General features: G+C 54.4%; 1 protein-coding gene across 1 annotated transcript; it reads left to right on the top strand.

The window, feature by feature from the left end:
- The first annotated feature begins 226 nt into the window (after positions 1-226).
- Positions 227-10,804, top strand: C1R (complement C1r). Its single transcript, XM_004610637.2, has 11 exons — positions 227-361; positions 918-1,146; positions 3,526-3,718; positions 4,382-4,528; positions 4,608-4,804; positions 5,433-5,580; positions 5,705-5,826; positions 6,612-6,690; positions 6,994-7,149; positions 8,717-8,791; positions 9,471-10,804. Coding segments are annotated over exons 1-11 (2,160 nt in total). The 5' UTR covers positions 227-359; the 3' UTR covers positions 10,283-10,804.
- The last annotated feature ends 7,415 nt before the right edge of the window (positions 10,805-18,219 follow it).

The raw sequence follows: 18,219 nt of genomic DNA, 5'->3' as shown, positions 1-18,219 counted from the left end.
TTCGCGTTGGACTTAGCAATGGAGAAGTCTGGAAGCAAAGAAAGACTCCCACGCCCTCTCCCCACCCCCCCACCCCCCCACCCCCGCCCCAGCGCTTAAAACTCAGACCTTCCCCCATGGAGGCCAGCAGGTGGCGCCACCAGCAGCGATTTCAAAAACAAAACGAAGTCAAACTGAAAGGGTGGAATTTTTTTTTTTTTGGTTTTGTTTATGCAAATAGTTCATTCTCTGCCACACTCCTCCGGGAATGGTCCCCCTCCTCCCCTCTTCATTCCCTCCCCTTCCCTCCTGGGCAAGGCAGCTCTGTCCCTCCACAAGGGTGAATGCAGACGCTGGAGAGGGGAGCCCGGAGCTGAGAAATGTGAGTAAGGCAGCAGGGGCCGGGAGGGGCGGGAGGAGCCCGAGGGGAGACTCTTGCATGGGGAGGGGGGCAGCCCACGTGTGTTGGGGGGCTGAGACAAGGCCCCCTTCCCTCCCCGGTCTTGCCTACTCCGGGGCTAGCCCAGACCCTCCTGTCCCCTTCTGACATGGCAGTCAGGCCCCCTTCCTCACCCCAGCTAGGGAGCAGTGAGATGGGGGGGGGGTCCCCTTCTGCCCAGGAGGGACCTTCTCTGGACGTGGCCTCAGACTTCTGTTTCCCAGAAGCCTTTGCGGAGCCTTTTCCAAGATCCACAAACAAGGGCCGGTCCCATTCCAAAAAATGAAGGGCTGGGTGGGGCTGGGGGGTTGGGGGTTGGGGGTGACCCCTGCCCTGGGCACTGCCCATAAGGTCAAGTGGCAGCGGCTGCAGACACCAGGCTTCGCTTCTGGAACATTCCCGTGAGGCCCAGGGAGGCAGAGGAGAACATGGCCCAGCAGGGTGACCACCTAGCGCCCTGCCCTAGCCGCTGTCCACCCCCTTCTCTCTCGTTCAACAGGTGGTTCTTATACCTCCTGGTGCCCGTCCTGCTCGGCAGGGTGGGTGGCTCCAGCACCCTCCCTCCAAAGCTCTTCGGGGAGCTGACTTCACCTCTGTACCCCAAGCCCTACCCGAACAACCTGGACAACACGACGGTCATCACGGTCCCCGCGGGGTACAGGGTCAAGCTGGTCTTCTGGTTCTTCGACCTGGAGCCCTCGGAAGGCTGCTTCTATGACTACGTCAAGGTGGGATGGAGAGGGCGAGCGGGACTCTCAGGACCCCGAGGCCTCGTGTCCGGACCACCCTGAATTACGCTCCCCACTCGTGCACGCAGACCAGCCCTGGAAAAACGAATGGGTCTGGGGCTGGATAGTACAGTGGGTAGGGCACTGGCCTTGCAATGCAGCCAGCTCAGAATCAATCCCTGCCACCCCCCTATGGTACCAGGGGTCCACCAGCCCAACAGGAGTGATCCCTGAGTGCAGAGTCGGGGGTAAGCCCAGAACACCGTTGGGTGTGTCCCAAAAAACAAAAGGAAAGAAAAGCTGACGGGTCTGGGAGAGAGTTTGCAAAGGCTGGAGCACAGGCCTGGCACATGCGAGGCCCCAAGTTTGGTCCCCAGCACCACATGGCCCAGAGCACAGCCCGGTGCAGCCCGGGGGACTCCCAGCACCATTGAGCCCCAGCGGCCTGTAGCTTCAGACCCCAGCGTACACCATTCAGCCCGGCTGGCCCAGAATAAGTCCTGGGGTGTGGTCCCCGGGTCCCCCGGACCTGCTGGAGAAATCCAAACGTAAATAAATAAATATTTCTAAAATTGTGACAAATTGGCCAGAGAGAGGGACTGGAGCGACAGTACAGCGGGTAGGACACTTGGCCCTGCACGTGGCTTACTCAGGTTCCGTGTCCCATATCCCATGTGCTCCCCCGAGCTGACCTGAGTGATCCCTGAGACAAAAGCCAGGAGTAACCCTGGAGTACTGCCAGTGTGCCCCCCATCCACACCAAAAAAACCATAAGGGCAGAGAGATGATTCAACAGGCTGAGAATGGACTTTGCACAGGGGATCCTGGATTCAATCCCTCGCACTGTGGGGCCCCCCAAGAACAGCCAGGAGAATCCATGAAGTACAGAGCTAGGAATAGCCTCAGGACCATCACTAGGTGTGATCCCCCAGTATATATATGTGTGTGTGTATATATATGTATACATATGTCCATATACATGTATATATGTATACATATATATGTGTGTATATATACATATGTATACATATATACATATATGTATATATGTATACATATATACATGTATATGGAAAAGCTAAGACTTAGTGGATCTCTGAGAGCCAGGTGATATACAGACAGGGTGTCCATTGTTTTAGGGGTCCTCAAAGCACTGAGGTGGGTGGGAGACAGAGGAACAGTATGAGCACCACAGTCAGGAAATGCACCAGATACAGAGTCCGACAAACCTTTCTACTGGGCGTGGGGAGCTTTGGGAACCGGGGCACCCAGGCTCCCTGTTTCTGTGGCGGTCCGGGGGCTGCCTCCTGGGCAGGAGCAGAGGAGCATGGGGAGGGCAAGCACAGGCAATTAAAGCAGAGCCCTCCTAGCCTCCTACCAGACAGGGCTACCTTGGGAACCCACATCTGGGAGAGGTTGGTCCGCACCCGGAGGTACTCAGGGCCTGTTCCTGGATCTGTGCTCAAGAGTGAACCCTGGACCATGCCAGGGAAAGAACCAGGGTCAGGCCAAAACGACTGCATGCAAGGCCAGTGCCTTATCTCCTGTACTCTCCCCAGCCCCGGCCTGCTCCCACAGAGACAGGATTCGGGGGGCCAGAGAAATAGTACAAGAGGTAAAGGTTGAGTAGCGTGAACCCCAGTTCAATTCCAGCACCACCTAAGTTCCCCTTAGCACTGCCAGGGTTCCCTCCTGAGCACAGATCCAGAATAGCCCTTGAGCACCACCTGGTGTGGCCCACCTCTCTCCACCCCTGCCTAAGAAAGAAAGTAAACACATTTTTTATAAAACAAGGTTCCAGGGTCTGAGTAGTAGTATAGCAGGTAAGGTCTTGCATGTGGCCAACCTGGGGTCCACCCCTGGCATTCCTTAGGTCCCCTGAGCCCTGCCAGGAGTAATTCCTGAGTGCAGAGCCAGGAGGAACCCCTGAGCATCACCAGGTGTGGCTCCAAGACACAAACAAACAAACAAAAGAGGGAACAAATGATACTCGGGCTTCTGGAGCCCAGAAATCCTCCAACCACGTGAGTATGGGGACGGGGGGCGGGGGAAACAGGGGTGATAGAACCAAATGTCAAGGCAAGGAGCCCCAGCAGACAGAACACAAAGGAGACCTCCGGTGCAGGAAGCAGGAAGGAAGGGTTTGGGGGACAGTGGTCTTCGGAGGTGGAGGGGAAGGGCTAACGGAAGGTCTGGATTATGCCAGACCCTAAAGGAAGCAAGCTAGAGCAGGCCCTGGACACCATGCAAGGAGCTGCCAGGTGGACAGAGGAAAGCCCCAGAAGAGTGGAGGAGGTTGTGTGTGTGTGTCTGTGTGTATGTGTGTGTGAGTGTATGCACTCACAGCTCACGTCCCACCCTGCATCCTTCCTCCACCAGCTCTCTGCAGATAAGAAAACCCTGGGCAGGTTCTGCGGGCAGCAGGGCTCTCCTTGGGGCCATCCGCCCGGCCAGGCGGAGTTCGTGTCCCAGGGCAACAAGATGTTGCTCACCTTTCACACCGACTTCTCCAACGAGGAGAACGGCACCACCATGTTCTACAAGGGCTTCCTGGCCTACTACCAAGCTGTGGGTGAGCACCGCCGTCCCCGGGAGAGAGGGGCGGGGAGAAAAGGGGCCTCTTGAATCCCAAAGGGGCCCCAAGCCTGGCCCTTCCCTGTTTTCTCCCCCTAGGGAGGGACCAGAGGCACCAACTAGCCCCCCCCCCATCCCCCCTGCCTATCCCTGGGGACCAGGCTCCCAGGAAGCAGGAGAGGTGCAGAACGGCGGGGGCACTGGAGAGATAGTGCAATGGGGAGGGCACTTGCCCTTGCTCGTGGCAGACCTGGGTTCGATCCCTGGCATTCATATGGTCCCCCGAGCACATGGGTGCAAAGTCAAGAGTAACCCCTCCGGGCTGGAGCAATAGCACAGCGGGGAGGGCGTTTGCCTTGCGCGCAGCCCACCCGGATTCAATCCCCAGCATCCCATAGGGTCCCCTGAGCACCGCCAGGAGTAATTCCTGAGTGCATGAGTCAGGAGGAACCCATGTACATCGCCAGGTGTAACCTAAAAGGTAAAAAAAAAAAGAGTAACCCCTGAGTATGGCCAGGTGTGACCCCCAAAAACAGACGAAAGAGGTGAGGGGGGTCTCGGAGCCGACCTGGTCCCTAAACCACCCCTCCGTGAGCGCCCCCACCCCCACCCCCACCCGCACCACTCCAGGGATGTAACTCCGCCTTCCGGAACCTTCCAGACCTCGATGAGTGTGCCGCACAGAGCAACTCCCTGGGGGAGGTGGCGCAGCCCCCGTGCCAGCAGCTGTGCCACAACTACGTGGGCGGTTACTTCTGCTCCTGCCGCGCGGGCTACACCCTCCAGGCCGACGGGCGCTCCTGCCAGGGTGAGGCCGGGCGGGCCCGGGGGCGCGGGGTCGGGGCTGGCCGGGCCTCCCGTGACCCTCTCGGGGCCCTGCTCCCCAGTGGACTGCGGCGGCCAGCTGTACACAGAGGCGTCGGGCTACATCTCCAGCGTGGACTACCCTCGGCCCTACGGGCCCGACCTGCGCTGCAACTATAGCATCCGGGTGGAGCGCGGCCTCACGCTGCGCCTCAAGTTCCTGGAGCCCTTCGAGATCGATGACCACCAGCAAGTGCACTGCCCCTATGACCAGCTGCAGGTAGGGCCACGCCAGTCCCCTGCTGCCCCCTTCCTCAGGGCCCCTCCAACCCTCCCTGCTTCCGGCCACGGCCACCCAACTTCCGGCCAGACTCACCCAACTTCCGGTCAAAGCCACCCAACTTCCGGCCAGACTCACCCAACTTCCGGTCAAAGCCACCCAATTTCCGGCCATGGCCACCCAACGTCCGGCCAGACTCACCCAACTTCTGGTCGAAGCCACCCAACTTCCTGTCGAAGCCACCCAATTTCCGGCCACGGCCACCCAATTTCCAGCCAGAGTCACCCCACTTCAGGTGGAAGCCATCTAACTTCCGGTCATGGCCACCCAACTTCTGCCTGCCATGGCCACCACCCAACTTCTGGCCAGAGTCCCCCAACTTCCGGTCTAAGTCACCCAACTTCCGGCCACAGCCACCCAACGTCTGGCCAGAGTCACCCAACTTCCGGTCGAAGCCACCCGACTTCCGGCCGGCATCCATGGGCTGGATGAACTCCCCAAGTCGAGATGGGTCCTGGGGCCCTTCTTCCCCTCCACCAGCCCGAGGCAGGAGCCAGGCTGCCTGGTCCTCACCACCACCAATGCCCCGGCCCCATGGGAGGGTGACCTTCTCTCCTCCCCCCACCAGATCTTTGCCAACGGGAGGAACGTAGGTGAGTTCTGTGGCACGCAGCGGCCCCCGGACCTGGACACCAGCAGCAACTCCGTGGACCTGCTGTTCTTCACGGATGATTCCGGGGACAGTCGGGGCTGGAAGGTGCATTACACCAGTGAAAGTAAGGAGGGTCTGGAGGGGGCTCGCTGGCCAGCAGTGGGGAGGGTCCAGGGAGGGAGAGAGAAGGGCAAGGGGGCCTGAAATGAGCATGCCCTCCGGTTCCCCCCACCCCACCCCAACAACAGTCATCAAGTGCCCTCAGCCCAAGACCCTGGATAAGTTCAGCATCATCCAGAACCCACAGCCTGTGTACCAGTTCCGAGACTACGTCATTGTCACCTGTAAGCAAGGCTACCAGCTCGTGGAGGTAAGGGGCCAGGCTGGAGGGGCCAGGGTGCGTCCAGCATTGCAGGAGGAATTCAGATGGGTCGACCCCCAGCAGATTCAGACTCAGCAAGAAGAGTCGCTGGGTCTATCAGTCCTCAAACTTGACCGCGCTTTGGACATAGTTGTTTAAATCCTGATCTGGGGGGGCTAGAGATAGCACAGCAGGAGGGCGTTTGCCTTGCACACAGCCAACTCAGGTTCCATCCCCGGCACCCCATACGGTCTTCCAAGCATCCCCAGGAATAATTCCTGAGTGCAGAACCAGTAGTGACCCCTGAGCATCACTGGGTGTGCCCCTCTTCCCGACAGAAACAAAACACAAATGCTGATCTGGGGGGTGGGGAGATAGTACAGGGATTAAGGCTTTCGCTTGACACGGCTGAGCCCAGCCTGCCCTGGCACTGCGTAGGGTTTTTCGAGAACTGCCAGGAGTGATCCCCAAGTGCAGTCAGGAGTAAGCCCTGAGCCCTTCCAGGTGTGGTTTAAAAACCAGGAAATAAAAATAAAGTTAAATAAATTTTAAAAGATTAAAATACTGGGGCTTGGAGCGATAGTACAGCAGGTATGGCAGTTGCTTTGCACGCGGCCGACTCAGGTTTGACTCCCGGCATCCCAGATGGTCCCCAGGGCAACTCCAGGAGTGATTCCTGAGTGCAGAGCCAGGAGGAACCCCTGGACATCACCCCTGCTGTGGCACCCCTCTGCTGCTGTGGGGGAAGGCAAGGCGCGCTTGTACTAAATGGTGCCTCTCCTCGGCTCACACAGGGGAACCAGGTGCTGAACTCCTTCACATCTGTCTGCCAGGACGACGGCACATGGCATCGTGCCATGCCCAGGTGCCAGAGTAAGTCACAGCGCCCACGGGTATCTGCTTCTGGGTTTCATCCACCCCCTAGGCGCAGAGGGGAGAGGGTCTCTGGGCTCGACCTCTGCTCCATCCTAGAAACTGTCCTCTCGGTGAGGGGGACAGCTGCCCCGAGACCCACAGGTCACGCCATCCAATTCTCCATCCGCTGCATGTCGCCCCTTCAGACCTTTCTTCCCTGACTTCTCAGCCCTGTCCCTGGGTTCGTTCCTGCCCGCTCCTCTCCAACTGAGGCCCCCCGTACAGCGTTCCCAGCCCGAACCTCCCCATGTTCTCTCCTAGTCAGGGACTGTGGGCAGCCACGAGCACTGCTGAATGGAGTCTTCACTTACACCACCGCGGAGGGGGTGAACACCTACCAGGCCAGCATCCAGTACCGCTGCAATGAGCCCTACTACAAGATGCAGGTCAAAGAAGGCAGCAGCGAGCCAGATCGAGGTGGGCACTGTGCGGGTGGCGGGCTTCTCCCTCTCTGCGCTCTCTTCCAGCCGAATCCTATTAAGGCAGGAGCCCAGGGCACTGGCTGCAGGGGCCCTGAGCACGGAGTGAGGGACGCCTGAGACAGGGCTGCGGAAGGGGCACGTGAGCTGAGGCAGAGGAAGACTTGGGCTTCATCAACAGTCTGTCCCCTCTCGCCACCAGCACTGCCACCTCTGCATGCATCCCACCACCAGGAGCACAGCCACTGTCACCACCAGTACCACAAATGCCACCAGCAGCACCATCATCACCATTACATCACCAGTGTCACCACCATCACACCACCAGCACCCTCGTCACCTCACCACTACCATCACCATCACCACCCGCTCACCCCTATTATGGTGTCACCAACCACTACCACCACCAACCACCACTCACTGTCACGACAACTACCATGATCATTTCTAACTTCCAGCTCTATTACCATCACTTCCTTGACCGTTATTACCATTAGCACTGTATTGGCACCACCGCCACCACCACCCAGCAACACTAGCCGACCTGCCACCACCATCAGCATAATGCAGAGGTGGCTGCATTCGTGGGATTTCCTGATTACATCAGCATTACATTGAGTCCTGATTACATCCTGATTACATCTGATCCCGTGATGTTCTATCTGCATTTAGGTTTACTAAGCATCTCTCCAACTTAACTGGGATGATCTTTCAAATCTTCTTTGTGAAAATAGAAAGGAACAGAATGCTGGGTAGACTTGGACGGTGCCCCAGAGACGGTGGAGGGAATTTTGTGTAGGTTCTATTGGGTGTTATTTAAGAACTGGGCCCTGAAGTCAGACACCCTTCCTTTTGCTGTTGGTTGTGGCACTTAAAAAGTTATGTGACCTGGGCCTGGAGCGATAGCACAGCGGGGAGGGCGTTTGCCTTTCATGCGGCCAACCTGGGTTCGATTCCCAGCATCCCATGTGGTTCCCCTGAGCACCGTCAGGAGTAATTCCTGAGTGCAGAGCCAGGAATAACCCCTGTGCATTGCCAGGTGTGTCCCAAAAAGAAAAAAAAAAGTTATGTGACCCTGTGAAAATTATTTCAACTCAGTTTCTTCATCTATTAAATATGGAAAATAGTCACACCCGACTGTCAATGGCAGCACTTATGTGTGACAGTGCAGATAAAGTACTTAGCAGCCAGCACTGCACAAGGTCAGAAAATTTGCAAACATGCGTACCGTGATTCACTATAATCCCACCACAAAGGTGCAGACAGCTGAGGAGCTCTTGTAAGCACGAGATCTGGGTTTCACACTGACCCTGCAAAAAAAAAAAAAAAAAAGGTAGATTGCTCAGAAATACAGCCCAAGATTCCATTTTCTCACCTAGCATCAGAACTTAGTGCTCCCTCGAGACACAGCTTGGTTGCTATTCCAGTCTCGTGCCTCTCAGCCTTCCTTTCTCTGTGACCCTCGTCCATGGTGACTGTGATTCTCCCCTCTCCCATCCAGCTCCACGCTTGTTGGGTTTCCTGCCTCCCCCCCACCCCCACTGACTGCAGCCCTCTCCCCTCAGGGACATTTACCTGCACAGCCCAGGGCCTTTGGAAGAACAAGTTGGCAGGAGAGAAGATTCCCCGGTGTTTGCCAGGTGAGTGCAGACCTCTGGGGTCCTCCTCGGGATTTCCGGAAAAGGGCGGCTCAGATTGGGTGACCAAGCAAGTGGACGGACTCTGCACTTGGTTATCTTGCTGCTGCCCCAGGGGTGCTCACGGAGTCAGGGGGGCCAATTCCCAGTCATTCTCAGTCAACCGGGCTAGGAAGTTGACGTTAGGGCAGGAAGATACAGTGTCCAGCAGTGTCGGGGACCACCAGGGCACACAGGGCAGAGCCCGGAAGTGCAGTCAGCAGAGATCTCGGGGGCATCCGTGCTGCAGGGGGTGCGTGTGGGGTTGGGCGGGGGAGATGTTGAACTCAGGACATTGCGTGTGATCGAGCACTGGAGCGATCTCCCTGACGCCAAAGATCGACAACACACCAAACGGAACCCCGACCCAAGGACTCGGGGGCTGGGAGGAAGGGGTGGGGAAGAGGGACCCAGAGAGCTGGACGCCGGCCAGATATTGCAGCATTTCCACCGTGCAATGGGGAACCGAAGGCCAGACCAGGCCAGGAAAGCCCCCCCGAGAGGAAATGCACAAGAAGAGGAAGCTGCCCGCCCAGCGGGGGAGGTGGTAGGGGAGAGGGGACAGGGAAAGAAGTCCTCCAAGGCAGGGGGCCTGGCGTTGACCCCCCGGCCCATCGCGTCTTCCCGCCTCTCTCCCCTCCAGTGTGTGGGAAACCCGTCAACCCCGTGGAACAGAGGCAACGCATCGTTGGAGGGTCCCGGGCCAAGCTGGGCAACTTCCCCTGGCAGGCTTACACCAACATCCACGGGCGGGGGGGCGGGGCTCTGCTCGGGGACCGCTGGATCCTGACGGCAGCGCACACCCTGTACCCCAAGAACCACGACAACCCGGGCCGACAGGCCGACAGCCAGGACCAGGATCCCAACAGCCTGGACAAGCCCGTGAGCGTGTTCCTGGGCCACGTGACCATAGAAGAAATTGAGAAACTGTCCCATCACCCGGTCCGCCGGGTCATCGTCCACCCTGACTACGTCCAGCAGGACGCTTTCAGTTTCGAGGGTGACATCGCCCTGCTGGAGCTGGAGAACAGCGTCACCCTGGGCCCTCACCTCCTCCCCATCTGTCTCCCCGAGAACGAGACCCTGTACGACGTGGGGCTCATGGGCTACGTCAGTGGGTTTGGGGTGATGAGGAACAGGATGTCCCCCGATCTCAAGTACGTCCACCTGCCGGTGGCCAATCGGAAGTCGTGCGAGAGGTGGCTCCGGGCGAACGGGAGGCAGGACGTGTTTTCTCAGAACATGTTCTGTACCGGGGACCCGAGTCTGAGGGAGGACGCCTGCCAGGGGGACAGCGGGGGGGTCTTTGCTGTGAAGGATGAGGACAGCAACCTCTGGACGGCCACGGGCATCGTGTCCTGGGGCATCGGCTGCGGCAACGGCTACGGCTTCTACACCAAATTACTCAACTACGTGGACTGGATCAAGAAGGAGATGGGGGAGGAGGAAGACTGAGCCCCTAGCCCACCGGGCGGGAACTGATGATAGCGTGTGTACCAGAAAAAGCTCCCGGGAGCCAGAGCTCGTGGCCGACCCCGGTTCAATCCCAGCATCCCCTTAGGGTCCCCTGAGCACCGCCAGGAGTCATTCCTGAGTGCAGAGTCAGGAGGAACCCCTGAGCATCGCCGGGTGTGACCCAAAAAAAAGCAAAAGAAAAAAGAAAGAAGAGCACCCAGCCCATCTGAGGACCACTGAGAATTCATATTAAACTCACTGATGCACGGAGATGGCGTCAACTGATTCTTATCGGTAATCCCTTCCCTCTGGCTTCACCCGAAACAAGCCAAAGGGTCACAGGGGTCGGAGAGAGAGTATAGCAGGCCGGGCACTGACCTTGGACGCAACCAACCTGAGTTCCATCCCCAGCACCATGTGTGGTCCCCCAAGCTCCGCCAGGAGTGATGGCTGAGCTCAGAGCCAGGAGGAAGCCCTGAGCACAGCAGAGTGTGGCTCAAAAATCAAAAAGACAAAGAAAAATAAAGCCCATGAAGTAGGTTTTATTGTATCTACATCACACCCAGCATTGCTTAGGAGCTACTCTCAGCTCTGTGCTCGGGCCTCCCTCCTGGTGGTCAAAAACAGGATCACTGCAAACAAGGCCAACACTCTCATTCCTCTACGACCCTTCCAACCCACAACTGAGCTTTAGACCACATCCAGCAGTGCTCAGGGGTCATTCCTGGCTCTGTGCTCAAAAGCTCCCCCTTCAGGTGCTCGGGGGACCCTTAGCAGGATAGGAGGCGAGTGAGTGGACCAGCTGAGTGGACCAGAGAGGTAGTGTTTAAAGCCCTCGTTGGCTTGGCTCAGTGATTCGTGAATGAGATGGCATCCTTATATAGAAGATAGAAAGGGGTTCCTAAGAGCGGTACCCCAAAACGGGTTTTAATAGCAGAAAGGAGTGGGGAAAGGGCGTTTCCAGCCAAGCGTCAACGATCTCAGGCAAGGTCATCTTTCCCGTGGGAACTAGAAAGGACCCACGGGGCAGTGCTGATCCTGAAATTTCAGATTATCTAACATTTCGCTCCATCGGGAGGTTGAAACTCTAATAAGGTAGAGCAGGAAGGGGTCAGAGAGATAGTAGCCCAGGTAACGTGCTTGCCTTGCCTGTGGTCAACCCCGTCCGAATCCCCAGATCCACATATGGTTTACCTGAGCACCATCAAGGGTCAATCCTGAGGACAGAGTCAGGAATAAGTCCTGAGCACTCCTAGATGTGGCCTCAAAAAAAAGAAAAACACTCTGAGATAGTACAGAGGGTAAATGCCTGCCTCGCCTGTAGCTGACCGGGGTTCAATCCCCAGCACCACAGATGGTCCCCCAAGCCCCACCAGGAGTGATCCCTGAGTGCAGAGCCAGGAGTAAGCCCTGAGCACTGCCAAGCAACGGGATGACAGTGACAGTGGCCCAAAAATATACCCAAAAAAATTATTTAGGTGGGTCAGAGAGAAGCTATTGAGGTAAGACACTCGCATTGCTTATTGCTGACCAAGGCACAATCCCCAACACCACATAAGGTCCCTTGAACCCCTCCAGGAATGATCCCTGAGCACAGAGCCAGGAGTAATCCCTGAGCACCACCCGGGTGGCCCAAAACCCAAAAATATTTAGGGTCAGGAAGTTAGCTCCATGTGCCAGAATGGGGGCTGGAGTGACAGCACAGAGCATCTGCCATGCATGAGGCCGACCCGAGTTCGATTCCCAGCATCACATATAGTCCCCCGAGCACAACCAGGAGTGATTCCTGAGTGCAGAACTGGAGTAACCCCTAAGCAACTCTGTGTGTGGCTCAACCCCCCCAAAAAAATTAAAAATATAATAAAAAGACATGGCCAGAGTGATAATACAACTAGTAGGGCACTTGCATGTGGCTGACCAGGGTTCGATCCCTGATATTCCATATGGTCCACCGAGCACTGGCAGGAGTAATTCCTGAGTGCAGAGCCAGGAGCAAGCCCTAAGCAGCACCAGTTGTGTCCCCCGCCACCCCCCCACACACAAAAGGAGACATTTAAAGGGAAGGCAGGCAGTAGCAGAAGGCAGACAGGACCCAGGTCAGCTACATGCAAGGCAGGCACTTACCCTCTGCTATCTCTCCAGCCCCAGAGTCAAGGCACATGCTTGGCCCCAGTTCGAGTCTCCACACTACACAGACCTAAGCATCAAGCATGGCCGTCACATCCACAAACACTTGCACTGACTGGTCAACCCCCCCGGCCTCCTAAACACTCGTGGGAAACTCCCGTCCATCCCACCCAGCCCAATGATAAAGTCAAAGACCAGGAAAGAACCCAAGATTTGGAATAAATAGTCCAAGTATGTATCACAAAACATTATTGTGAGGGAGATAAATGGCTAAGGGGGTCGAGAGACAGCAGCAGTGGATAGGTCCCCAGCGACTAAAACAAACGTCGGACAAAGCAATGCAAAGGCCAAATTGACAATGAGGGGCTGGAGCAATAGCACAGCGGGGAGGGCATTTGCCTTGCACGCGGCTGACCCGAGTTCGATTCCCAGCATCCCATAGGGTCCCCTGAGCACCGCCAGGAGTAATTGCTGAGTGCAGAGCCAGGAGCAACCCCTGTGCATCTCGGGGTGTGACCCAAAAAACAAACAACAACAACAAAAAAGAACTGACAATGAGAAGAAAAATTCCATCTGGTTTATGTGTGTCCCCTTACCCTCACCCCTACATCCCTTCCACCCACCCCCAGTCAGCCTTAAGTGGCTACTGAGCAAACTCAAGCTCCTTATTTAAGATGCCCATCACGACCCCAGGACAATTTCCACTTCCCATAACAACCCATGAAAACGGCCAGTATGATCATGACCTCTGAACCCAGGCTTTTATTTAATTTTTTTTCTTTTGCTTTTTGGGTCACAACCAGTGATGTGCAGGGGTTACTCCTGGCACATGCACTCAGGAATTACTCCTGGCGGTGCTCGAGAGACCATTATGGGATGCTGGGAATTGAACCCGGGTCAGCCGCGTGCAAGGCAAACGCCCTCCCCGCTGTGCTATCACTCCAGCCCCTGAACCCAGGCTTCTGGGAGGAGACAGGGAGAGAATAGGTAAGGCAGATGTCTGAAACCTTAAAAACCATCCAAAGAACAAAGACAGCATTGGTGTTCCCCTCGGGGAACACTTCCGGAAGTATCTTTGCTCTTTGCTATTTTCTCTTTTCCTTAAGCAAAACCTTTACCTGATCCTATCTGGAGTTTGCTTCCTTTACTTACTACCTTTAAATTTGGCCGTTGGGGGGTGGGGGATGGTGGTTTTTTTTTTTTTTTTTTTTTTGCTTTTTGGGTCACACCCGGCAATGCACAGGGGTTTCTCCTGGCTCTGCACTCAGGAATTACCCCTGGCAGTGCTCAGGGGACCCTATGGGATGCTGGGAATCGAACCCGGGTCAGCCGCGTGCAAGGCAAACGCCCTACCCGCTGTGCTATCACTCCAGTCCAGGGATGGTGGCTTTGAGGGTTGGATTCAGAGATGCTCAATTCTCCGGCTCTGTGCACAGGAGTGACTCCTGGTGGTGCCCAGAGGATCATCTGAGGTGCCAAGGATTGAACTAGGGCCTGAACCGCCAGGATCCCACGCAAGACCAGTGCCTGGCCTCTCTTGAACCGACTTGCTACCTTTAAAAACAAATGTTTTCCCTGGCCACAGTGGTTTGGGGTGGGGGAGGGAAACTGGGGACATTGGTGCTGGGAAATTACACTGGTGAAGGGGTGGGTGCTGGAACATTGTATAACTGAAACCCCATCAGGAACCGCTTTGTAATGCTCTATGTCATGGTGATTCAACAAAATAAAAATTTAATATTAAAATGAACAAATAAATGCTCGAGGGACTGGAGAGATAGTCCAGCAGGGAAGGCACTTGCCTTGCACACGGCCAGCCCAGGTTCAATCCCCGGCATCCCCTCTGGTGCCCCAAGCCCAGCAGGAATGACCCCTGAGTGTAGAGCCAGGAGGAAGCCCTGAGTGAGGGCTGAGATGCTGAGAGCCTCGGCCTGTGGGATCTGATGTCCTTTCCCTGTGGACACCATCAGAACTGCCCTGGACAGGAGGCCTCAGATGGTGTCCAAGAACTGTCCGAGGGGCCGGGAAAGCACCCACACACTTTGGGTGGGCTCCAGGACCATGTCGTCATAGTTAAAATATGACCTGGGAAGGCAAGGAGAACAAATTCCACTTATGCACCCAGCTGCAAAGTAGTGCGATGATTAACCATTTGCATCTGTCTTGATCGTACAATCTGTAGCACAGCCTGCTTTTCCCACATACGTAGTTGTGAAGAGAACAGCTCTTTCTGTTCCCTAACGGTTTCTTTAATATCTCGCCTTTCCAATTCTAAATATTCTTTAAGTTGTAATTGTTCTTCTGGGGTGTTTTTTTTTATTCCCCCCATGTTGAATCACTAGCTATTTTTAAATAACATGTGTTCATGAAGGTACATTTAAAGGGGCCAGAGGGCCACGGGGAATGAACGGGGCTGTGGGATGATGGTGGAGGTATCCTGGGCTGGTGCTGTAGGTCTGCTAATGACTTCATTGCGATGGTAAACTCTGATATCTCCATTTATTTTTATTTTTTTTGCTTTTTGGGTCACACCTGGCAATGCACAGAGGTCATTCCTGGCTCATGCACTCAGGAATTACCCCTGGCGGTGCTCAGGGGACCATGTGGGATGCTGGGATTCGAACCCGGGTCGGCCTTGTGCAAGGCAAACGCCCTACCCGCTGTGCTATCACTCCAGCCCCTGATATCTCAATTTAAAAGAGACAGAGAGGGGCTGGAGCCAGAGCACAGCGGGGAGGGCATTTGCCTTGCATGCAGCCAACCCAGCTTCGATTCCCAGCGTCCCATATGGTCCCCAGACCAGGAATAATTCCTGAATGCATGAGCCAGGAGTAACCCCTGAGCATCCCAGGGTGTGACCCAGAAAGCAAAATTAATTAATTAATTAATTGATTAATTAAAGAGATTGAGAGACAGGGGAGGGGCTGGGAGATGGTGCATGTGCCCTTTGGATCCCTGGCACTGCATATTATCCCCTGACCTTACCAGGACTGGTCCTCGAACACAGAGCCAAGAGTTAGCCCTAAGCATAGCGGGGCGTTGCCCAAAAGTCCGTTTAAGGGGGTCAGTGAGAGAGCACTACCTTGGAACCGCTCCCAAGCACTGAGTAACCCCCAGACACCACAAAAAAAAGCAAAACAAGACAAAAAAAAGACATCTGAAGGTCGGGAAAGAACCAAGTCTTGCAATACCTATTTGTCATAGAATGTCATCGAGTTATTGCACAAGTGATTTATCTCGCTGGTTTGAGCAACTCCACAGGCGCTGACGGAGATAAGCCTGAATTTTTAAGAACAGTGCGGAATTCGAAACCCTCCCCAGGGGCTGGAGAGCGAGTACAGAGGGCGGGGAGCTGGCCTTGCACACAGCCAGCCTGGGTTCAGTCAACCTGGGACCACTCCATTCGGTCCCCGGAGCCTGCCGGGAGTGATCCCTAAGTGCAGGGCCGGGGGCAAGCACCACCAGGGTAGCCCCCAGACCAGAAAATCATTAATTAAGATCAAGCCTGGCTGAGTTTGGGGGACCTTTGGTCATGCTGGCGATGGAACCCAGGTCAACTGTGTTCAAGGAAATTATTAATTAAAAATCTTTTCAAGTAATGACAAGTTGTTAAATTCAAATGCGGCTTTACATCCTTTATTTGATTCCCTCAGGATGCAGTGTCTTTCTTTTTTTTTTTTAATTTTTGGGTCACACCCGGCGATGCACAGGTATATCGGTGCTTGGAGGACCATATGGGATCCTGGGAATCGAACCCAGGTCGGCCACGTGCAAGGCAAAACACCCTACCTGCTGTGCTATCGCTCCATCCTGCAGTGTCTTTCCGAAATTCAGGATTTTACAAGTTTCAGAAACGCAATTCACTGTGTATTATATAATGTCCCTGGCAAGGTCTGGCTGTACCCTGTAATAAAACATGAGCACTGCCAGGAGTAATTCCTGAGTGTAGAGCCAGGAGTAACCCCTGAGCATCACCGGGTGTGACCCAAAAAGCAAAAAAATAAATGAGCGATTCTTTGTTTTGTTTTGTTCTGCTTGGGGATCATACCCAACAGTGCTCAGGGATCAGTCCTGTTGGGGTTTGGGAACCACATGCAGTGATGGGGCTCAAACTCCAGAGCAGCTGCATACAAGGTAAGCACCCTCTCTGCTATACCGTCACTCTGGTCCCAGATGAGTAATTCTTGGGGCCTAAGGATGCAATTGTGGCTCAGGCTGGGAGTGTCCAGGCCACCCAGACCTGACTAGAGGACCGTCAGTGGTCAGTCCCTTGTAAGATCTGTGCCTTACCCACTGTACTCTCTCTCCAAAAATGGAAAGGTGAAATACTAAAGAAACTGTTAGGATGTTCACTGGTGAAGGGATGGGTGTTTCAGCATTGTATAACTGGGACTTAAGCCTGAAAGCATTGTAATTTTCCACACGGTGATTCAATAAAATAAAAAAAAAATTTAATAAAATAAAAGATAAAGAAACTTAGGGAGAGAGCATATTTACCCCTTTGTAAATAATTCTTCAGGAAAATTATTTGACTATTCACAGTAAATGTGCTAAAGACTTTAAGTGCCTGGGCCAGAGAGGAGTCTGTGGGTTAAGGTGCTTGCTTTGCACATACCAACTCCTAATTCAACCCCATAACCACAGAGGGTCCACGAGCACTGCCAGGAGAGATCTCTGAGCAGAGTCAAGAATATAAGTACTGTTGGGTGTACCTGCCCCTCCAGAAAAGACTTCAAGCAGCTATCCATTGTTTTAGGTCAAGTTGTGATACTAAATAAATTTCTGATGGCAAACATAAAAGTTCTTAGAGAGACTATTCAGGAGGTAAACTGCTTACCTTGCATGATTCCAACCTGGATTCAATCCCAGGCACTGCATATGGCTCCTGAGTGCTACCAGGAGTGATCCCTGAGTTCAGAGCTAGAAGTAAGTCTTTTTGTTTTTTTTTTATTGTTCCACATAGCCTACTTCTCCCTCTGGGAGAACCTGGCAAGCTACTGAGAGTTTCCTGTCCACATGGGAGAGCCTCGCAAACTCCCCATGGTGTATTCATACGCCAAAAACAGTAACAATGCTGGGTCTCATTCCCCTGACCCTGAAAGAGCCCCCAGTACAGCACTGTTGGGAAGGACGAGTAGAGAGAGGCTTCTAAAATCTCAGGGCTAGGACGAATGGAGATGTTACTGAGACCGCTCGAGAAATTCAACGATCAATGGGATGATGATGATGATGATTAATTGTTCCATACTCCCTTCAATTTATCTTAGCTGATAAATCATCAAGCAAGTATCAGTAAATCAATGAAAAAAGGAATTCCACAAGGCTTAGTAATGACATATATGCATGGAGACCTAGCTAAACAGAGTAAGCCACCTACAAGACTTTAGACATCATTGTAAAGACTTTAACTATGACCGGGAATGCTGGAGGAGAAAGGGGGAGTCAAGGAATGGCAGGTGACTGGAAAACACAAATAAACAGAAGTATAACTCTCATGTCTGCCTAGAAGTCTTTTTTTTTTTTTACTTGTTTGGGTCACACCCGGCCCTGGCTCTGAACTCAGGAATTACTCCTGGTGGTGCTCAGGGGACCATATGGGATGCCGGGGATCGAACCTGGGTCGGCCGCATGCAAGGCAAATGCCCTACCCCCTGTGCTATCGCTCCGGCCCCTCAGAAAGTAAGTCTTAAGAACAGTCAGGTGTGGTTCCAAAACCTTAAATACTTTCAAAGGATTTTTTTCGGGAGCGGGGGGCGGGGAAAGAGGGCAGGTGGGCCACACACAGTGTTGATGGTAAGTCAGTCCCAGTG

Source organism: Sorex araneus, chromosome 6, assembly GCF_027595985.1.
Source record: "Sorex araneus isolate mSorAra2 chromosome 6, mSorAra2.pri, whole genome shotgun sequence".
Taxonomy (NCBI): Eukaryota; Metazoa; Chordata; class Mammalia; order Eulipotyphla; family Soricidae; genus Sorex; species Sorex araneus.
This window is presented reverse-complemented; position numbering and strand designations above follow the sequence as displayed.